The 23,792-nt window shown below is 40.9% G+C and overlaps 3 protein-coding genes across 4 annotated transcripts in view; all 3 read right to left on the reverse strand.

Annotated features, from left to right (window-relative positions):
• Positions 1 to 15,161, reverse strand: part of ncoa1 (nuclear receptor coactivator 1) — a 46,685-nt gene extending 31,524 nt beyond the window's left edge. Inside the window, exons 1-2 of the mRNA XM_020615388.1 lie at positions 14,472 to 15,161; positions 1,919 to 2,131 (exon numbers count right to left, since the gene is read on the reverse strand). The gene's annotated coding sequence lies outside the window, so the exon portion shown is untranslated. The remainder of the gene's footprint in view (positions 1 to 1,918; positions 2,132 to 14,471) is intronic.
• A 1,719-nt stretch (positions 15,162 to 16,880) lies between these two features.
• On the reverse strand, positions 16,881 to 17,997 carry ptrhd1 (peptidyl-tRNA hydrolase domain containing 1). The gene is made up of 2 exons (XM_020615379.1): positions 17,714 to 17,997; positions 16,881 to 17,211 (listed from the first exon to the last, which is right to left on the reverse strand). The coding sequence occupies exons 1-2, from the start codon at positions 17,921 to 17,923 to the stop codon at positions 17,041 to 17,043; spliced, it is 381 nt and encodes a 126-aa protein (XP_020471035.1). The 5' UTR covers positions 17,924 to 17,997; the 3' UTR covers positions 16,881 to 17,040.
• A 369-nt stretch (positions 17,998 to 18,366) lies between these two features.
• Positions 18,367 to 23,792, reverse strand: part of fam184ab (family with sequence similarity 184 member Ab) — a 93,347-nt gene continuing 87,921 nt past the window's right edge. The window contains exons 22-23 of one of the 2 annotated variants that reach the window (XM_020615369.1): positions 23,669 to 23,782; positions 18,367 to 19,334 (exon numbers count right to left, since the gene is read on the reverse strand). In XM_020615369.1, coding sequence (XP_020471025.1) covers positions 19,253 to 19,334; positions 23,669 to 23,782 — 196 coding nt within the window. In that variant the 3' untranslated portion in view covers positions 18,367 to 19,252. The remainder of the gene's footprint in view (positions 19,335 to 23,668; positions 23,783 to 23,792) is intronic. The other variant, XM_020615368.1, reaches the window with a different exon arrangement.

Genomic DNA, 23,792 nt, shown 5'->3' on the forward strand with positions numbered 1-23,792 from the left:
ACCCACCCCCCCCCCCCCCTCCAAAAAACCCTATCATTTAAAAAGGTGAAACCCATGATTGTCCTTTCTTTTTTTGGATTTCTGTTTAAGGAGTGACTGTTACATTTGTTTCCAACAAACTGTCTGTAAATCAACAGTAAACTGGTTCATCTGTAAACATGATCAACTGCAGTGGAATCGTATCTCTGACAAATCTACAGCATCAAAACATTTATTTTATTACAGTGACATTGTTGGAAACCAACATTAGCCTGGAAAATCTTATAACAAAATGATTTGTTATGGAACATGGTTTGAGGTTATGGTGTGGTCCTTTAAGAGTCGCTGCTTCTCATCTGAATGCCCGGTTAAGTTCCACTCCATTGTTTCCCACCACCTGTGTACACCCAGATCCAGGATGTTTACCAAGAGCAAGAAATTAGCACGGACTGCACACAACTCCACAGACATTACTACAGTTAGCCAGATGCCTTAGTGTATAGAATACATAGTGTAAAGCAACAAGCAGTTAGTCACTGTGCTCATTTATGTTGAGAACAGAAAAGTGTGACCTAGTTTAACGTACATAAGGAAATGTTAGCTACAAATCATGCCATATGTACAACCCAAATGTAAAAATATATAGTTTAGTTCACAGGAAAACCAAACTAGAAGCCTTAAAAAATCCTTAAAATAGCAACAAAATATATCAGTAAAGTTAAATATTTTTCTAACAACATTGTGGTACATGAAACCACTCATTTAGACTCACTGATCTGCATATCTGCCTTTCTCTGTGTCTACTGCCCTTTTTAGACATACACTGGAACCCTGAAATTCTCTCGACATTACCCATTACTCGACACGTCTGAGTCAGCTGACCTGGACCTTAAACAGACTTACTTTGCCAGCTCCCTACAAAACCAGCGCAAGGTCCGAGTGAGCTGGAGTGAGCCCATGTGAGAATACAGCAGCGTACAGTCTGGAGTATACACATAGATCTAGTGGGCATGTTGATGACGTTCTATCTGATTCCACGGACACAGTCCAGAGTTCATGTGTGAAAACGGCTTGTGTGTCATTGCTTAGTTAATTTTTCCATCTCCATCATGTTCACTGCCAGACTGATAATTCCACATGAATATTCATCATTCACTGAACTTCACTGGTCTCTGTGTAATTTGTAGTTTTAGTGTGGGTGTGTGTCCTCATTTCAACTCCTGAAACACTAGCGGAGGCCTATTCAGACACACTGGGATGTTCAGGGCCATGTGGCCAGTGTGGGAGCCCAAGTCTCAGAGCACAAAGCACAGGGGAATAATGCAGAAAGGCCAGTACAGAAAGGTGTTATCTTAAGTTCGCCGCTTTCTATTTACAGTATCTGGCTTCAGTAACTGCTCCTCTTTAAAATGAAACGAACAGGCTATGAGATCTGTTGAGAAAATGAAGAAAGCAGTCTTTCAGATTTTAGCTAATTCTGGAAAAAAAAAAAGAAAAAAAAAAAGGCAGAATCGGCTAAACACTTCAAAAACCTGTTTTCACATTGTCACGTAAAGTATGGCATGTCGACTGATGAGAAAAAGAAATCATCCATTTTAAGATAAATCTGAAACATAACAAAAATGTGGACAACTTGAAAAGGGTCTGAATATTTTCTGAATCCACTGCATATTGACCTCTGGTCACTTCTACCAGTGCCATCCTTCAAACATGAAGCCTTAGAAGCTCAGTTCATACATTAAAATTATAAATAAAACTTGCATTATCAGTCAGTAAAGTAAATAAACATGAAAAGAACATTCCAGGAATATGCAATGATGATCACTGTTGAATAAGAAACAGCTACACAGCTTGTACAAGACAAGGACCCAAAACACACAATACACTTCATTCCACATGCGGTTTAATGCACAGCTCTGACCAGCCACACTGCACTTACTTGATCTAGGGCTCCAGTGGGCGAGTCATGTGGTGGCTGTGCTGGCCTTGTCCAGGGCTCAGAGCAAAGATAAAGGGAGGAAGCGGAGGCTGGGGGTGTAGGCAAACACCTCAGAGTCGAAATGATGGAGCAGTGCTGGTGGGGTTATAGCTCCACGGTCACTCCTTTACATGGCATCATCCCAGGTGCAGGGAGAAGCCGGACAGCCTCTGACTGGGAAAAGAGAAAGGGGGAAAGAGGTAAGAAACAGAAGTTGGCAGCAGGTTTTTCCATCAGTCGCACATCACACTGTACTGACAAGACTGTATTTGTCACAATTATCACATGATTCACACACCAGAAAACAGCTCTTTCTGATAAAGTGAACACGGCGTTTATACCGCTGCAGATAAAGGGATGCTGTACCTTCATTAGTTAAAATTCCCTGTAGAAGTAACAGTAAAATGTGTTGCTTTTCACCATATTCACATGTGGGGAAAAGGATGAAGAATAACAACAAGAAGAAGTCTACAGCACCTAACTTGAGCTTCCACATGAATGTTCTCCCATTCTTTGGCACGTTTGTGTATAACTGACTGTCCCAAAGCTCAAGATATTATTTCACCAACAATCAAAAATCCCAGATATTCAGTTTGCAATCATCATATTTGAGAAGTACTAACCAGAAAATGTTTGGAATTTATCCTTGAAAAATAATTAAAATGATTAACCAATTATCAAAATTGACTACCGCAGCTCTACAAATGTCACTGTGGAAATAAAAGACAAATAAATACATGAATATGACGAACGCCACAGTCAGCTGTGAAGGGTGACAACAGCAAAAGTACCACCGCCACCTGTGTTGTGGCTGCACCAAAAGAACTGAAGAAATGACCTGAAGACAACGGGGTCTGAAACTCCACCAGAACATGTGAGCAGTCTGTGTCACCACTGCAAAAATCACAAAGCATTTTGAGAATGGCTTTTATAGCTTCCAGTATAGTTCCTGTATTTATAACAACACAACTTAAAAGGTAAACAGTATAACATAGTTCTCTGGTCGCCTTTATGTAAATAACGTCCATCCATCCATTACCTATACTGCTTATGCCTGAACAGTGTCGCGGGGGGGGCTGGAGCCAATCCCAGCAGACACTGAGCGAGAGGCGGGGTCCACCCTGGACAGGTCGACAGTCTATCACAGGGCTGACATGTAGACAAACAACCACACACACCCACACTCAGTTCTACGAGCTATTTAGAGTCTCCAGTCAACCTAAGCCGCATGCCTTTAGACTGTGGGAGGAAGCTGGAGCACTCGGAGAGAACCCACACAGGAATGGGGAGAACATGCAGACTCACACAGAAAGGCCCCGGGTTGGCCTGGGCTCGGGCCCAGAACCTTATTGCTGTGAGGCACAGTGCTAAACGCTGTTCCACTGTGCTGCCCTAGTAAATGACAGTCGTATATTATTTGTACCGCTGTGCTGCAAAGTGATCAAAGGAACAGTTTTTCTGTTTCTAATATGTTAATTGTTAATTTACCTTATTAAAACCACCAAGGTTTCAACCTTCGGTAGTAAGAGTTATACTCTTACTGGCGGCTAGTCTTAGAATATGAATAAAATCCAGAGGAACGAGCTTAGTTTTCTTACAATGACCAATGAAAAAATGCCAAATGACAGACTGCACAGAGTCACTGTAGCTAGTGGAACAGAGGCTAACCAGGATGTGACGACATGACTTCGGCTCTCTGTACATATACTTGAAATAATGGACAGAAGATTTATTTTGAGGACGTCAATTATTCAATCATATTATTTTATTCAAGACTATAAATCCTGCATTTCACACAGTCCTTGATTTCATAAAGTTCTCTGTCTGTCCTTCACCAAGTCTGGCCCAATCTCAGTCTCAGCTTGAGCAGGCCAGCCAACAATGACTTGTTTTGGAACAGTGTGGCAGTCTTTATGTCTCATCTATCAGAACTTGTAAATAAGTACAAGGACTACGTGACAAATGGTGCAGATGTGGAAAGGTCAGCTGGCTTATACAAGCACATGTTGTCAGCTAGAAGGTCAGTGAAAGACTCCCAATTCAGAAGTCTGCTCTTTTTTAATTAGCATCTAATAACACTTCATGCATTGAGTACGAGTGAGAGATTACATGACACAGCCATGAACTGCTCTCACACTTTATTATATAACACCATGCCATTGTTGATTTCTAATAGCATTAAACCAATACACTGCTGTTTTTCATATGAAAAGGGATCTGTTTTTATTAAGTGTAACATTGTATTTGTAACAGATTAGTATTAATAAGTCAGAGTTCATATCCTACAGCATTGGTTTGCACTAGAACAAAACATAACTATTAGTCACTAAAACAACTATTAATCAAACTGTCCTTAAATTGGGCAGTCTGCATGTCCTTGGTTCAGCATGCATGGACTTTAATCCCTGAAATAACATGGCAATTCTGTGTAAACGCACAACTTGAGGCTGTGAACAAGGAAGTGTGGAAGGTTTTAGAATCATCTTGCTCACTGGTTGAGTTACCTGAAAGCTGGCTGCAAATTACATCTAACCTCGTCCGCACTCTTGAAATGCTGCCGCTTTTCATGTGGCATTTTCCAAACATGACAGCACTGAGTCATGCCTTGGTTCATGTACTTAATAATTACAGCTGAGAAGGTCTATATTTACACTTCTGTGTCCCATAACACTGGCAAACTACTTTCAGTGGACCCTGCTTTGTCTTTTAAAATTTGTTTGAGTGTGAGCAAGACATGACACCGGATGTTCAGGAAACATTTTCAAAAGCAGGTGTGCACACTTATGTTCTTAGCCTTTATTTAGAGTTGGTCCAAAACATTTCAAAAAAGTAAAACTGATAATACAGATGTTGCCAAAGGAGAACAACACGTTTACAAACTGGTAACAATTTAGTAGAACTGTTGTATATGTAATGCTAGGCTATGTAGCCTATTACATAGGGGGGTGGGGGGCTGGCAGTGCAGGTTGGTACTCACGGACAAAGGGGACAACAACTTGTCCAACAACTTATCTTCTAGTATCGATCATGTTAGAGTAAGAACTTACTTTACATTCCATAACATGAGAAGGACGAATGCTCAGTCTCACAGTCAGATATGTAGCAATGCAACCACCAGTCCACCTTTAGGCAACGCTTAATTTTTAAATTACAAGGCTGTGAAATGTCACTTGGTGAAGGATCCAGCGTGTCAATGTGGGGAGAGGCGATTACAGAATGATGAAATTTCCTCAACAACTGGTGCATTTGCATACTGTACTTTCCACATTAAGAGAGCAGCTTAGAGACAAACCATTGTTTGTTGTGTGTTTGTAGCAGGCAAATAAATCACACGAGAAGACAAGCATTTGCAAGTGTGAATTACAAACGTCAATCGCAATTAATGCTAACTTTACGTCCTCTAATCCCAACAATCAATGGCAAGTCTGACATCGTATTTGAGGCCTTAAATATTGCACTGTTTGTTCCAAAAAATAGTTTAAAGGTGTTTTGCTGCTATAAAATAAACCTTTAAAGCACTATATGAATAAATGTATTATTATAATTATTCAAACAGGGAGTCAAAAAGATACGGATTCAATAACTGGATCTGGAATTGGATTCAGAGTCAATAAAATGCAATCGAGCCCCAGGCCAACTCAAGAGTGACATTCTGAATATTTTCTTCATCATATATGATAGTATAGTAGATAGAATATATTTGGGTTTTGGACTGCTAGATGGACATGGCACGCAATGACAATATGTCAACATGGGCCCTGGAAATTAAGGTGGGCAAAGGTGGGAAAGTTGATAGAGTACAGAAAATAATCACCAGAGCAGTGTGTACTGAAAGTTACCCTTCTCCATTCAGTGTTGGTGCTGGCACGGACTAAATGTATTTTGCTATTTCATTGCTTATTTCTAATTAAACAGTGAGCACAAGAATGTTAGAGCCTCTTAATCTTGAAGCCAGACTTCCAAATATCCCACTGCTCTATGGCAAACCTCATGACGGAGTCATAGAGAGGAGACACCGTTTACTCCTACACTTATAGCAAGCAATTTAAATACATACTGACAGTCAAGGGTGCGATTCCTCATGCAAACTAGAAGACAATTCAGGAACAAAGCATAATACAAGTTAAGCAAATACAATCATGTGCATGCTTAAATTGGTTCTCACAAGTGTTTATTACACATTTGCATTTGTAAGCAGGTTTAAATACAACAGGACTACAACAAATAACCGAATAACTGAAAAGAAACAAATGTATGTTCTCGTAAGAAAGGACCTTGTTCCTTCCTTGTATGTTCTCGTAAGAAAGGACCTTGTTCCTTCCTTGTATGTTCTCGTAAGAAAGGACCGTGTTCCTTCCTTTCGGATTAAAATGCTTGGATCACCAAATCATTAAGCAGGTTCACAGCATAACATTCTTTTGCAACACAGTTAAAGACAAGTTAGAATTTAGGTCAAGGTAGGGCAGAAGAAAAGAGAAATTACTCACCAGCCTGGGAACTGGGGTTTCACAGTAATCACACTGTATCTCTGGTATAGATACCGTTTCCTGCAGTTACTAGCATTGTCACCAAACCTGTTTGTCCTATACACATATTTATTTGCCAAGTGAAGCCAACAAGTTGTGGTACTGGCAGGCCAACCTGAGATTAAAACCACACCTCGGTGACCAGTATTTTGGTTGAAGGGGACAAGAAGGGAAGAGCAAGAGAAAGTGTGACAAAGGATACAAGGAAAACTAGGCGGATATTTTGTTAGCTCATATCTGAACTACTGAGTGCAAAGCTGCTTTAAAAAAAAGACCTAATAATTACTATAGAACTACAGCCATGCTAGTGGCTCTATAACAATGACCCTAGTCACAGCTGTACTTTAAGATAAGTGCCAATATGTTCATAGTGACAGTGCTAACATGCTGATATTTAGCGGGGTATAATGTTCACCATGCTTGCCATCTTGGGTGTTAGCATGCCAACATTTGGTAATTAGCAGCGAGTACAGCTGAGGTCTTAAAAAGCGTTAATTAAAACTTGGATCTGATGATAGCACTGGAGGATAGAAGATCATCACGTTACTGAGAGAACATGAATGTCTGGACCAAACATCAGTGCAATTCATCCAACTGCTGTTGAGCCTTTTCACTTATAAATACAAATGTGAACCTTTGGGTGGTGCTACATAAAAACTCTGGAAACTAAAGTCATCAGTATTAGTATCAGTCTGGACCTCAGTGCTGGACTTGCTGCCAGAGACATGCTGCTAGCGTGGCTAAAAAGCACCTCTATAGTCCCTAACCTGCCAACATATCTTCAGGAATCTATTATGTTTATTGGATAATCACATCAACCAAGCAAACCAGCTTGTTCCCCGTTAAAAGCCATAATCAATAACTGTTGCAGGAAAGCTCTTCTTGTAAACCAGAGCTTGCATCATACCCACATCAGGGAGCATCAAATATTACAGTAAAATAGCTCTCACATGCTTTCTGACAACTGCTGGCTACTATTCTAATTTTTCTGAAGCTGTTTGTCCCTGTGATGAGTCATCCTTCGTTTTTCTTTTAAGCTTCATCTTGGCATTGGCTGTCAGTATAGAAACCAGCTGGGAAAAACCCTAGATGGTGAAACAACTGACATGTCCTGGAACTTGTTCATGTCAAAACAAACAAACAATTCCAGAACCGTGTTGTCTGATTTACATTCTACATATAGGCTGCTGTTAGTGAGGGCAGAGGCGGTCGTATGCTGCCTATGAGAGTGGGTGGAAAGCTATCAAGCTGTGCAACAGCATCTACTAAAAGAGATGCACACAACCTGAAACAGTGTGAAAACACTTGAGGCTTTTAAAATGGCTACAGCCTAGAGCGTGTGAATATCTGCACCACAAAGAGTCAGTATATGCACCACATTAACCCTACAAACAAAACAACAAGACCACTTCCTTTCCTCTTGGTGCTTGTTTTCCTTCTGTCAGGTCACAGTCTAGACATCATGGATGCTATAGGGACACTGCTTTGCAACCATGCTAGTGTGCAATAAAGACTGCTCTTCCTGTGGCTCCTGGACAAGGCAAAGCACTTGCACGTGCTAACCAAAGCATGATGATAGAAGGCAGTGCTTCCTCATTATTGGTCCCATTATAGCCTCCAATCACTTCAACAATTTCAGTTTACATGATAATTCCTCCCAGCACTGAGCAATTCTAAAGCAGGTTTTATATACACACACATATACACTGTGTGTGTGTGTGTATATAATTTTTTTTTTTTTTTTTGAAACAACGAAATGAAAGTAATTTCTGTTCCCAAAGGTGAAACAGCACGTGTACGACAAAAAAGCCACCGCCTGTTCAACCACAGTGTGAGCACGACTCTAGTCAGAACTTTTCTCAGCGACTTGCTATGGGGGACGGCCTGGTGATTAGATGAGTTTTTAATGTGAGGGCTTGGGTTGTATTTCCAGTTTGTCTGCTGTATGTATTACTTCCACCTCTTGGGCAGGTGACGCGATGGTAATACAAAGATGAATCAAGTTCAGGGAAACTATAAAAAGAATCCCTGAATGCACAAGGGTCAGCCAAGACTTTGTTTGTTTTTCACAATGCCCAGCCTCAAATCCACTGCCCAAGGTCTTATCAATGTATAAAGTGACAGAGCACTTTATGTGCTAAGATTAACTACAGATAAATAGCTTTCAGGCAAATGGGAAAGTAAGACTATAATCATGTAGTACTATGATTTATCATAGCAGAGCGTGTACAGCATCTTTGAATAATAAGTACTTCTCTTTAGCATGAAATGTGGCTACAAAAAATAAGGAATACATCAGAATGCCGGGATTTGAAATACAGACAGGCTGGCACTTTTAGAGCAGCTAGAGTTTGACATCTGTCCTCTCCAAGCCACAAAGGACATGCAAGGCACAGATCTCCAAATGAGTTATGCATTACTGGTATTTACATTCACTGCCATATGCAACAGTCTTTGATATTGCACCGAATTCAGTTTTACATATTGGACTCCTGGGACCAGACATGTGCTTGACAAATGTAGCAATAAAAGCAATGCCACATAACAAATGAAAAAGTTTTTAAAAAAGTGAATGCAATGCAAAGTTAAAGCAGTCTCAAGTGAAGTATAACAAACACGCAGGCTCAATTTAAGTGCTAACAGCAACAGTTTGGTGAAACTTTGGAAGTCTTTCACCACCCACACTTTTAAAACCTAGACAGACACCTTTGTGCTCCACTTCACAAAATGTGTTTACACCACCATGTTCATTTCACACTGTTCACTTCGCATGTAAGGTGAGACAACCACAACCGTTAAACCTCTTCTTAATCACGACACCGTCCCCAAGGCCAAGGCACACATCAAGTCACAACAGCAGAGAATAATGTACCCATGAGGTTTTCTCCTTTGCTCTATATTGCTTTGTTTATTAGTAACATTGTTATTATTATTCTGGGAAAGACATTTTATCAGAAACATCACCTCCAATCCACCGAGCAAAGTCTAAACTGTTGAGTGACTCTACTGATTTGCAGCCTGACCTTGCTCAGAAAACAGGGCCACTGGGGCTCGACAGTCACCGCGTGCTCTCAGCACCACTAGTCCTTGCTCTGTGTTCTCACTTGCCCTATCAATTTGTTCCTGTGCGTGATCTTTGTTTCTCTCATTTGTTGCCTTTACCTTTCTCCTTCCCTCCATTTCCTTCCAACCCTCACAGTCTGCTGCATGTGTTTTTTTCCGAGCGAGAATGTAGGCCATCACTTTAACAGGAAGGCAGCGAGGACTCGAAGCACCGTTCCACCGCATTCTGCTCACCTTGCAGTGACTCAGAGTGCCAGAGTCAAGGGACAAACCTCAGCACACAGCAGTCCATGCTACACAGGCTACACTGAGCGCTGATCTGTCTGAGTTCTGCTGAAACGAGAGCTCCTGCACGTGCTGCTGCGTAATATCAAAGATTAATCTGAAACTCTCAGAAAAAAATGTATTTTATCCACACACTTTGATGTGTGATAACATAGATCTGCCAAGGTTATGTAAACCAAGGGTTCTCACACTGCATGTTGAAACTAGACCAGAAATGTAGGCATCACACCCTGATTACGGGAAAACCGCATCAAAAGGATAATTTTCCGTCATATCCTCTAAGGAAACAAACAAGAAACCACAAGGTCTGGGTTGATAAAATTTACAGTACCAGTCAAAGGTTTGACTGGTACTGTAAACATCTTCTCATTCAATGTTTTGTCTTTGTTTCTACATCATAGATTAATAGTGAAGGCATCAAAATTATGAAATAACACACATGGAATTACATAACAATGCAAAAAAAAACTAAACAAAGCAAAATATGTTTTAAATTTCAGATTCTTCAAAGTAGCCCCAATCTGCTTTGATAGCAGCTCTGCACACTGTTGCTGCTCTCTCAACCAGCTTCATGAGCTGGCCATCTGGGATGCTTTTCCAGCAGTCTTGAAGGAGCTCCTACATATGCTGAGCACTTGTTGGCTGCTTTCTCTTCACTGTGCAGTCAACTCACCCTAAAGCATCATAGCTGGATTTAGCTGAGGTGATTGTGGAGGCCAGGTTATCTGATGCAGTGTCTACTGCTCTCCGTCTTGGTTAAACGGCTGGAGTGGTGCTTTGAGTTATTGTCCTGTTGAAAAATAAATAACGGTCAAACCAGACAGGGCGGCGTGCCGCTGCAGGATGCTGTCGTAGGCCATGTTGGTTAAGTGTGCCTTGGATTCTGAATAAATCAGTGTAGGGCTGCACGATAAATTGTTTTCTGAATGTGATTCAGATCCCTGTGCAACCTCAGTCTGACGTGACAATGATTCTGACATGTTTACATTAACACGGAGATGCCTTGTATCAAACCAAGCGCTCCCTTATCCTTGCTAAGAAAAAAAACAGGAATGTGTTACATCACGTGATGAGCCGCAGACTGATTCAAAAATGAATCCAACATGTTTGACATTATCAAGGATATTCTGTGCCCTCCTACAACAATTTTTTAAAACGTTGTGCTGCCTGGCCTGTACACCTAGTGCCGAATAGCAGTTGAGATAGAAATACATCACTCTGCAGATATTGGTTAACGTGGCTTAGCGAGGATAAGGAAGTGCTTGGGTTGATGCAAGGGATCTCCATGCTAATGCAAACACGGTAGAATCATTGTCATGTGGGAATGAGATCACACAGGGATCTAAGTCATGCTCACAAAACGATTAAACGTGCAGCCCTACATCCGTGTCAGCAGCAAAGCACCCTCACAGCATCACACCTCCTCCTCCATGCTTTACAGCAGGAACCACACGTGCAGAACATTCATTCATCTTCTCTGTGTCTCACAAAGGCCTAGTGGCAGGAACTAAAATACTCAGACCAAAGTGCATATTTCCACTAGTCTAATGTCCACTGCTTGTGTTTCTTGGCCCAAGCAACTGTCTTATCATTAGCCTCCCTCAGTAGTGGTTTCTTAGCAGCAAATTGACCATGAAGGCGCGCTTCATGCAGTTTCCTCCGAACAACTGATGCTGAGATGTGTCTGCCACTGTCTAATCTGATGTGCCATTAACCGGTGATCTCTGAGGCTGGTAACTAATAAGCATATATTCTGCAGCAGAGGTAACTCCTGGTCTTCCTTTCCTAGGGTGGTCCTCCTGAGAGCCAGTGTCATCAGAGAATTTGATGGTTTTTGCAACTGCACTTGGAGAAACGTTCAAAGTTCTTGAAATTTTCCACTCACTGAGCTTCACATCTTCAAATAATGATAGACTGACACACAACTAGCCAAACACACAAGGTGTCACCAGCTTTCTGCATATTTAGAGAGATATATCATCATATTGCCGTACTTTTTATATCAAAATCAGTACCTGTTATGCAAAATGCATACAGGTTGGCAAGTCTGCATTAAGAAGCAACATCTGGGCAACATGAATATCAACACCACATTTCAAGACAATCCACCCAATAACTGTTATTTCAGTCTGGAGTGAAGCAGTGGACCCATAACAACTACCTTCCCTGGCAAAACAAAGCTACTAGAGCAATCACTTACAACTGATGATTTCAGGTAAGCTGCTGACCTCTGTGACCTTCAGTGGTTGTTTCTTTAATATTCAGAAACTGACTCAGGATGCACTCTCTAGGCAGGTTTTACTTATTGGCCCTTAAATAAAACATTGTCCCATACGTCAATCAATTAAAGTATGTGAGTTTATAACCTCCCTCTCATAATAAATTACTATACTGTCAAATTTCCACTTGCTTTGTTGTGTCTCTATTCCCTTCAGTCATCAGTTTCAATAGCAATTAACACAATAGGGCATAAATTTAAGGGTGAAAGGTCTGATCTGTTGATCCGTGATCAGTGTACAGCCCAATCATGGCAGCTTGGTCGACTGTATAGGTTGCATCCCAGCGCTGACAGTGATCTTAATTTGGATCTTAAAAGAATGCATCAGCAGCTCCAGTTTGGCTTCATGCTCAACAACAGGACAAACTATACAGGGGTGGCTAAGTAAAGACAAGGCTCTGGTTTTAAACCGTGTGCTGGATTGAATCACCCATCTAAAAGAGGTTGACACTATTCACACATATTTTTCAAAGATACTGATTTTGGTACTAAAGCAGTGAATAAATATTAAACTCAGTGCCACTATCAAAGATAACACAACCAAGCAAACGCCACATAAGCTCAGACATTCAAGTGCAATCATCCCAAAGAGTTGCCAGCCCATTGAAGCAGGTTACCCTCACTGACTCAACAGCCAGCACAGACAACATTCAGCAGTACTCAGACTGTGCTGGCTGTTCATTTCTGGCCCCCAGTAAAAGCATCAGAGTGACAATTTCACAGGTTAGTTGCAGGTGGTCCTGGGGGGTTTCAAAACAAACTGCATGAACAGCTACTACAGCTCCAGTAAAAGAATGTTGTGACAGTGGCAGGCAGGCTGCAGCAGTGCTGAGTGCTAAAATGGCTGCTCATTCTCCATACAGACACAGACCACGAGGGGAGGAGGAGGGCTCCCACTCCCAACAATTTCAAACTCAAACGTGGCTCACCCTTAGGTAGGCTTAACAGCTTGTGCAGAGAGCTAATAATGGAGATGCTATTTAACAAATGCTTGCAGTAAAATAAATATTAAATGCATAAGATTACACTCAATTGAAAGGGTTATAATAGGCTAAAATCATCAAGCAGCATCGATTTCCTCCCTCATCAGCCTCTAAAAAATGTATCTGAGTGCACAAACTGGCTCTTTTAACTGGAGGTGAAGCTAACTACATCTTCATCTCTTCTCCAGATTCATGTCACATTTTGGAGAGAGAAAAGCATTAAGGCTGAACTCCTCTTCTCCTGTATTATGCACTGTAAACAAGCTATAAATGGTAGAAAGAAGAACAATTCAATATCCACACACAAGGCTTGTGGTGCTTTGGGTTGCCACCTTCAGTGTGAAAAAAATCAGGGACAACCCCAGCACCCAGGTGCTACCTGCCTCTAATGCTGTAAAACTTGACTGGTGTTTGTACTGGACTCACTGGGAGCTGTGGTCCTGAGCCTGCTGCTCTGCTCCTCCTCTCTGTTGTCAAGATGCACTAAACTCGTTGAAGTGTTTGGATTTATTTTAACTTCTTTTTCCAATTTACTTTTTAAAATGATACATTCACTCTTCCACTGACTGTTGACAATGAATATTTTGTGCAAGACTTGCTGTATTAAAGCTTCTGTCAACTGAATTTGAATATTTTTAAGCCTTTAGCACCATGACCACATGAAACGTCAGCTATTATTTTATTTTTTTTACCAATATCACGTTTATCCTCAATTAATCTGTCAATTATTTACTCATTTTAGAGATTAAATGTTTGGTCAATCAGACCTCAGAAAACTAAAACAGACCATTCCAATTTTCCCAAGCAAAAGGTGAAATCACCAAATACTTTACTATACTGTAGGTCATAGAAAAGGGTCAGAATGTTGCATCTGTAAACATGGGACTGTCCATTTTTTCTAGAAAAACTACTTAAATGATTCGTCAACGATTAAAATAGCAGACAATGTTCTTACAATCATCTAACTTTTTCATCTTTGCAGCTCTACTGTCAATATAACATGGCCAATTAAGGTGATTTTTGTCAATTACAATATTTAGATGATGAGACATTTTGCACTCCGCCAAGGTGTTCGCTCAATTTTCGCGTTCAAGACTCGAGTTGCAGGTAAATCAAACTACTTGCAGCGACACCTTGTGGCCGAGTACAACGTCTTGCATAAGAGTCGGAGCTCTTTCTCTGCCGATGGCAAAACAGCATGTTATGAATTCAGATGGAGAAGATGGTGTCGGTGTATTGTAGCAACATTAAGTGGAAAAATCAACAATGAGTCACGAATGTTGTAAGGCCCGCAGCACATCCTCCGCTGCAGCGGCCAGTCGGTTTGTTAGAATGACATGTTGTCATGCATTTGCAGCGGTGCTTCGCGGTCAGCTTACCTGTTTTGTCGTCCGTTAAACTTGTAAATAGTGATCTTGTCAACGGTTCTTGCTTTAGGTTGTCACTCTGGGTGAGTCATTCCCATGCAAACGGCACCTTAAATAGTGCCCAAAACAAGCCAGTTTGCCAACTTAGCCAACCAGCTTAACTTACTGCTTGCTGGCAGCAAAAATAAGTCAGATGTCTTGACTTTTTAACCACTGTTAATGTTACTTTGGGTTGATTATTTTGCGGTCAGCTGTGGCGATCAGGTCTGAAACCCAAGAACGGAAGCTTGGAAACCGAGTAAAAGTTGCATGTCAGCTAGCTCGCTAGCAATTTAACGCCAGCTTATGTTGACAAACAAGCCTGCGTGGTTAAAATCACACACGACTTAAAGCTAGCTAACGCCAGGCTGCTAGCAGTGTTAGCTCAGCTAGCTAACCAGCTTGCTAAATCCAAATCTTGCTCCAAAAATCCCTTCTCGCTTTGTCAGACTTATGTCCCACAGGCAGCAGCAAATCACACGTAACTCCGATAATCACTTGGGGGTGGTTTCTGTGCTTCAATGACGGCGCACTGGCATCTGCAAACCCAAGTTATCGCTTTGGTCTCTGCTCTCCGCCATTTCCAATCTCTCAACACAAACAAACAGGGGTGCTCGCGCGCAGAGCGTCGAGGCGCGTTCACGAGCAGGGCAGCGGGCAGGATCCCCGTGTTGATGAGATGACATGTCTGTTGATTAATGAGACATTTATTGAGAGGACACCGTAGAGTAAATAAAGTAGGGTGAATTTAGTGGATTTTGGAGTGATGAGCTCAAATATGACATTTAAAAGAGCTGCTTAGCTATATTTTTAAGCTATTTAGCCATTTACTTTTTATAAAGCTAGTTATCTGTCTTGACTGTTATGCTATGTTTTTGAGGTGGAAAAAAAAAATCACTTCACAGACTTGTGCAGCTGTTTTGAATAAAGTAAAGTTGTAAATATATCTCCTTGGCTAACTGTAGTCTGTTCATTTACTAGGCCAGGGTTGCTGCCCATGTACACTGCACTCTGAACACTGATTCATCTTCACATACATGTGTGGGCGTGTCTTTAGGAGACATTCTGAGAAGTACAGTAATTATATTGTGTGTAATATATTGGTTAGCCACTTACATTCCTTTACAGCCACTGGTCTTATGTCAGCGTCCAAGGTTATGGCCCATAAGAGCATTGTGAAACAATCATGTTAAAAATAAGCCCCAAAACACTGAGAAAAGTAAAAATAATTATTAAGACAAGTAACTTCTATAAAGTCAGCCACCCATCATACAGAGGGGTAGTATGAATAAATTCAGTTTGCTACTTGTTTATTTGTAAACATTTTTAAATGGTTCCTCTTGTGTAAAACTCAAACTATCAGTCCATTCACAAAATTTAATCAGCAACTGTGGTGCTAACTGATTAATCACTGAGTGTTTATGCAAGCCATTCTCTCATTCCAGCAACTGTGAGAATTTGCTGCATTTCTTTTGTGCAATCTATACATTTAATCTAATTTACCCCCCCGGCTCCTCTACCAGAGCTATGGCCATTCTCATTTTTACAGGGACAATTTAGTCCTTTCATGTGCATAGGACCTGCGTGGCTGGTGATCAAAACTGCAGCTCAGACCACTGTTAATAAAAACACAGTCAGTCACTTTAAACTGTATTTCAAGCAGGATCACTGGAGTCTGTTCAAACAATCCAAAGGAAACAGTGGTTTTACAAACAGAACAGATCTGACATAATGAAACTACACATAAACATGACGTTAAACACAAAGCTACCAGTTCAAGTCTGGTATCACAGCCTTTCCATTTCTGCAGTTCCTTTGCAGAACAAGCACTGATATTGTGTTTTAGGATTACAGTGTGTTAAAGTTTAAGCTTGGAATATACATTTCTCATTTGCTGTTTAAAGACATTACAGGTGAATCATGACAGCAGTGTGTAGAGTTATTGTGGTGACAGTACAAACTGATGAAACGTGTCAGGAGTTCGGCCAAAGTCACTAAAAGACATGACAGAAGAGCTGTCACTTGAAAACTAATGATGAGAAAGTGTAAATTAGAATTCAAGTAACACAACAGGAAATCCTCAAATACAGGACCATCAAGGCAACAATACTAATTTGAATTACACTGTATTAAAAAAAAAAGAATCATTTGTTTACGTAAACAATGACTTTGGTTAGATCAGCAGACAACTGCAATAAGAGCTTCTCTCTACAGACAATGCACCGCCATCCAAAACACATTTGTTTTTGCATTAGTACACCTGTACTGAGTTGTATTAAGATGCTGCAGCACTGCCTACTGTTGTACCCGCCACACAAATATCAAAAGATGACGTTTTGTGTTTTTAAAACAACTGAACAAACTCACCCAAATTCACAAAAATGCATATTCCGATTTTAATCTTGTAAATTACAGCTGTTTTGATGCTTACACAGACAAATGATGTGATGTCCACAGATCATTCTGTAGACACAATCAGATGAAGAGAAGTAACTAAAACAAATATTAACCGACACTGCAGCGCATACATGGACACTGTCTCTTATTTAAAGAGCTTGAACTTGCGCAACAGTGGCTGCACAGCCTCTTTAGGATAGGGCTTCAGAGCCAGGCAGGTGGGTATGTTCTCTGGCTGTTCGATCCAAAGCTTGTGGGACACACCGGCCTCAGTCAGACTCTTTGACAGGCCGGAGAGGGCGGCCTCGTCTGGAACCTGGAGAGAGAAACAGCAAAAGCACAAACAGTAAGCCAGGCTATGAAAGTAAAAAGGTAACAATTTGCTAATATATTGTATTGTCTGAAATTAATCTTGTATGGAGAACTGCCTGTCAAAACAAGACTCCATTTAAAATGTCTTAAAAATCTAATGGCCTATGAGGCCATTAGACTTTAGGCAATTGTCAGCTTACAACTGATTTAAAAACACTTTTGTATAATCTTTTGGGATATTTCTTCAATTCGGCATCCATTCTACGAGCTTAAACGAACATTTATTCACGAAAATGTTTCGCAAGGAGACTTCACTTGTGATTTATACAATTTAATACAGTGAACGAGAGTTTGCTTGTGCTATCGGATTAAGAATCACAACTAACCATAAAGCCTTGTCATTTCTAAAGGCTTAAATTGTGTTGCGTTGTACATTAGTTTGTAATCAAGGCAGCACTAAAGTGACGGATATCTGAATGGAGTTTGGCGTGACGTGTCGAACTCACCCCAAGCACCACTTTATGCATGGAGTCCAGCTCCGCCAGGTACCGCTGTGTGTCCGGGTCCGAGTAGTGCAGCTGGATGGCGGCGGTAGCAGCATGACAGGCCTGAGTTATCACGGCTCCCAGATTCCAAGACAGGTTATGAACCAGATCCGACCGGACGACCACATACTGGACGAGCCGACCAGGAGACCCGGCTCCTGAAGCCGCCATTTTTAGCCTGTACAGGAACTGATTCAGTGTTTATGTTCCCGGTCAGCAGCTGAGTAGGTTGTCATTAGGAGATATTACGCCCTCTGCTGGTCAGAGCCTGAACAGCTGGGTCCTGTCCCTATAAGTTGTTTTCTTCTTCTTCTTCTTCTTCTTCTTTACCCCAGTTTTGTTGGTGTCTTTCTGTTTATCACAACTATGTATTATTTTTGTTAATGTTTCTCTTAAATTGGCAGAGATTAATTGATAAGTGGAAACTCATTAATAAAATTCCAATCAGCCTAAGGTATTCTGACGGGTTTTTACCACTGTACATAAAATGTAATGCTACTCTATGTATATGTACCGTATACACACAAATAAAATAAAATGTAAACCACAGACTGATTCAAATAAATCACCAGCAAACACAAGTAAATGTCACAATAATTATTTATTAAGCATACACATTATAATATAAATATAAAATGCTATTTTTGTTCTTAAAATTGGTGAGACATCATTATATCTGTTTTGAGACAGACAACCATACAAACAGGTTTTAATATTCTACCAAAATCTGCTGAAACTTCTATGCAGCTGTAACAAACTTGCCATGATGGAGCCGTCCTAAAATCAGAGCCTGCATTCATGGAGCATATCAGAGAAGTGCAACCGATCTAGGATCAGGACCGTGTAAATGTCACCATGAATGAAGAGGCAAGCTGGTCTCAGATCAGCCTTGCTGGTCTAAGATGCCGTATGCAGAGAGAGCACAATAACCTACCATATATTTCTTTATCTTTACATATACTGTATATACTTCTTATTGTGGTCCAACAATGGCAATTAGCAGCATGATAATGCACCACTCATTTTTTTCTAGTTCCAAGAAACTGCAAAATAGGTTAGGAGGTAAAGAAAATAAACATCAAACATACTGATGATCATTGTCACTGTACTAAGAGAGAAACTTGTTCACAGTGAAACAATCAGAGATAATCAAACAATCGGTTCAGAGTGATGATGTATGACGGTCAGGATCAGGTTCATTTCAGTTTCACCCCAGTCACCAGCAGGAAGTGGGTCACCTCTACGTTTTTACTAAAGTGAAAATTAATGACATCAAGTTCTGTGCATCTCATTGACAGATCAGCAAGTATTAACTCTCACACCATGAATGACAGCTTCAGTCGACTGAATCTAAAGTGAACTGATCCCCAGACCTACTTATGACAGTAAAGAACAAATAGCTAGAACAGTTTATTTCACTTTGTGTTTTTTGTTTAGTTTTTTTCTTTACTAAAGTCCAGTTGACATGCTGGATCCTCTTGTTTGCAGGTTTGTGGCCAATCAAAAGGAAAAGTACTGAGCAAACCACTCCTGGCGCTGGGCGTCCGGGGAGTCGATGGCAGAGTCCTTCGTTTCAGGAGGGCTTCGGGAGGCGAGCACACAGCCACAACACAAATACAGTTGAAGACAAAAAAGACAAGTCAGGACAGAAACCATAAGGAAATTCAATATATTTAATCTGACTGAAAGATGGAGGCAGTGTCTGACACTGATGGAAAGTACATTTACCTAAATGTTGTAATTAAGAACACTTGTGAGGTACTTGTACCTTATCTGAGTATTGCTATTTATGCTACTAAATACCCATACTGCACTGCATTCCAAAGCAAATACTATGCTTTTTACTCCATCGTATTTATTTACAGGCTATAGTGGCTTGTTAGTTTACAACAAAAAACAGTCTCCTGACTTTTACTTTTGATACTTTCAGTGCATTTTGCTGTTAAAACTGTTAAACGTTTGAATGGAGTACTAGTAATGAAGTTTTTTTCTTTATATTGTATGTTTATTTAAGTAAAGTAACACTTCTCCCACCACTGGTGTCTAATTGTCATTTATCTCCTCTGGATGTTTTGTGCTTAAATCTACAATAGTAACAATAAGTATACAGTCTACATATTCAGTCCATTGTTGTCTACAGTCTCATACCAGACGTCACTGCTTTCTGTGTGTTACTCTCCCTGAGAACGCAGTGTGAATCAGTGTAATGCACAAAACCAATTAAGACTTGGATTTGATTTAGGCCTTGCCAAAAGTACAATACAACGGTCACCAAATATCTGAGGGTGTAGTCGTGTAAGGTGTGCGAATGTGCAAGGCGTGTGTTTGTCCACAGAGGGGCAGCAGAGTGCATGTGTGAGGCCTGGCGAGCGGCAGCATAAGGAGGTCTGACTCCACACCATCATGACTGGACTAACAAGTTTGTCTCTGGGGCAAAAGAAAAGTTACCGGGCTCCTGTTGCCAAGCATATCAAGTACAATGCCAACACAAACCGGCCAGTACTTGTAAAGTGGAGTAATACCTGGCCTCTGGTTGTCTGACAGCTAGTGCATGGTAATCCAGCCTCGCCTACTACTGTACATACTAACGGTTTATTGTATGAGCTACAGTACATAGTAATTACACTATTTTTGAAGTTAGCATAGAGAAGCTGCTGTACTTCACTGATTTGCAACTTTGGAGCATCACTACCATTTTACATAGAGTATGTGTGTTTCTTCAAAGGCCTCATATGGTTTGTTTTAATGTTGTGCTGCTGTAAGTAGCTTTTTGGAATATACTTAGTTTTGTCTTGTGCTCACAACCTAACCTAACATACCTAACATAACCGTCACCGGTTACTGATCATTTTTAAGGGAAAATATCATTAAGCAGTGAAATCTGTACAGTATGAGCAGAAGTTGTAGCTTTTTTCTGACTCGTGTCTCCTGGGTGTGTAGCAGCATGTTTCCTCAAGCCTGAACTAATTAGGCTGAGCGTGTGCATCTATCAAAACAAACATCAACTGGAGCCATTGTGCTTCTTAATTAGCTGCTTTCTAAACAAACAGTCTCATAACCACAGGATAATCTTTAAATTTTGTTGGGTATTTTCTTTTCCGTGCTTCTCAAAAGGCTTCCCTTATATTTGTTCTTCCTGATTAATCACATTTACACTGAACATGGCCACAATTCAGGCACAAAGTGTTCTGCATTTCCCATACCTCATGTCTGTATTAAATGAACATAACAATACTATGTTTGGATGCTAATACTTTTAGACATTTACACTGCTATACTGCTGCTTTTACTTAAGGATCTGAGTACTTCTCCCACCACTGGTAGAGATCATGCCAGCAACAGATATTCATCTCAGTTTAATGTGAATGCACGGGGCTCGAACTGGTGACAGAAAGTGATCCGTAGCATCTCTGCTATTCAAAACCATGCCAAGCTGTTTCAGACACTTGATGCTACAAATCTTCTATGTCCTCTTTCCTCTCTGTGTTGACTCAAATTCCTATCAGTCCTATTTCTACTAAAAAACTAACACGAGCCTTGTAATTAATTTGTGGACAACTGTGAGCACACGCCTGATATTCAGCATCTGCCAAATATGTGGCAGTTAGAGACTGCAGTCCAACTCGTTCCCGTATGGTTTGTCATCTAGGGTTAAAGACGCAAAGACTTTAAGCGCCACTGATTTAAAGAGGATTTACTAACTGCTGATCACACTGCTGTTAGGAAAAGGGCAGAGACATCAGTGTAACTAGAAGTGTGAGTGCAGGGAGGGGAGGGATGAACTGTTTGATAGAGTCTGAAAACATTTCAAAGCAAACCTACATCTGTCATTACACTGCTCTGCTGTGCACGGCTTCTATATCCCATCCAATAGCAAACTGGTGTTTTGGTTTATCCAGAAAACCAGGGTCACCTTTAAGAGCATTTGTGTACGTGCACTGTGTATCAGCAAAAGGTGAGACCCATGATAACAGAGGTTTGTCCCAAGCTTCTGCTTCTGCAGCCACCCCATCGCATTCTTTACATAAACAGCAGCAAAACATGCAACAGGAAGGACAGAAAATAGCACTCACTCACACACACACATGCTACAGACCTCAATCCTGGCACACTAAAAAACAATTCCTGGCATGCAAATACACACACTGCATGTATCCATGTGAGAAGCATGTTACATAACCGATCATTGTATCAGCTCACATCACAGCGACCAATCGACCACCATTATCAAAAAACAAGAGAAGCATTTATTGCACCATATAAAGGAGTAACAATGCTGTTATCAAAATAAGACACAACCACACACAGAGGGGCAGTCCGTGATAGCAAAAGACAATATCTACCTCATTATAAATTCACAACAAAACACTTTATTTACTTTGTACAAAAACAGCCGATCCTATTTGGAGTTGAGCAGGAACAGTGCAGCGTATGCAGCATGCTGAAATTCAGATGAAGATGAGGATGAAAAATCACAAGATGACAACAAAAAAGCCCCAATGGATACTGACAAGTTGTATAACTTCCTGAATGGAAAAGGAAAACGTGCCAGCATGCACACTGGAGACATGTTCAGACCGACAGACACACAGGCTTGGGAAGGAAAACAAAAACAACAACATGCCCGGTTTGCATTCCAAGGCCATTCTTTGAAGCTTCAGTCGCATACGGGACTGGGACTGTTCGGGTTACATTGTTACCTTCCACTTATTCTACCACTTCTTTTTAAACAGCTGTGATGCTTGCAGTTCAAATGTGCTGCAGTAGAAAGGTCTGACAAGTGGCAGACATCATCCACCACACAGGTGTTTTACCTGACTGTTTGCTAAACCCCTCTCCCCACCACCCAGCTTTTGATTTGTCCACAGGTTAAAGCGGTGTGCAGGCGGCACTCCATACATAAACTGTTCAGATGGTGGATTCTTGTTTTTATCCACTCCTAACCCAAGAATACAAGAGCAAAAGGGTGAAAAATCAATTCAAGTGTTTGTGTCTTCTAACATAACCTGCAAACATGTCCCAAAAAAACCTTGACATGTTCCGTTAACTAGGAGAATCTGAGGAAGACGGCAGCCCAAGTATCCACGATATTTTGGATTTATTTTTGATTAGAGTGGGAGATGGTCACGCCATGTTCATCATATACAGTATATGTCAGTGGCTACTACTAACTAGCTTCTACATGGATCATCAGCTGGTGAGGATGCTAACTTCTGCCTAGAACCTGTTAGCTTTGGTCTCAGACATTTAACATGATATCATGTGTGTCGCATCAAGTGCATATTTAAGACCCTTTTACAAGGTTTTTATTTTAAAACAAGTCAGCGGGAAACATTAAAAGCACTTTTTCAACCAACTAATATGGTTAATGTTAGCTTAATTAACTAGCAAGGAAGAAAATGAATGGTTGCTGGGTAGACAGAAGAGGCCTCACTTTGTTCAACACTGGCTGAAATCAGTGGAGATTTGCTCTGAATTTCTGAGCGGTAAATGTGCCACCACACCACTGTAAGCTGCACAGCACAGCTGGAGAACAGAAAGCTTGACAGGCTTTGCATAATTAACTAAGGGAGGTGGGGCTTAGTGAATGATCAACTGCAACACATTCGCACGTTTCAAGGTTTTATTTTATACTCTGCGGCTCATGATGATAACGGCTTCATTCTAAAGGCCCAGACTTGACAGGAAAAAATGAAAAAGTTAAAAACCAGTTATTGTCCCACTGAGAAGTTTCTTTTCAACAGAGTTCTGGTGTATTTTATTTTGAGGCCTAAAATATGACTTCAAGGTTTGATTCAGAATGTGAGTCAAATTAGTAAATGTTCTTGGATCGGCAGGAGTTTCCAGTCGACCAGAGGTCTGTGACTGATGCGTAGACTAACCAGCTGCTGCCCATCGGGGCCGAAAAGGTCTCACCTCATGAATTTCTTGGGTTCGGTGGGAGGGGTCGGCGGGGGAAGAGGTTTGTTGGAGTTGAGCTCAAGGTGGTGGAGGGGGGAGTTGGGAATGGGCTCTAGACGGCTGGGCTGGGCTGAGGGCG

Source organism: Monopterus albus, unplaced genomic scaffold (assembly GCF_001952655.1).
Source record: "Monopterus albus unplaced genomic scaffold, M_albus_1.0 scaffold164.1, whole genome shotgun sequence".
NCBI lineage: Eukaryota > Metazoa > Chordata > Actinopteri > Synbranchiformes > Synbranchidae > Monopterus > Monopterus albus.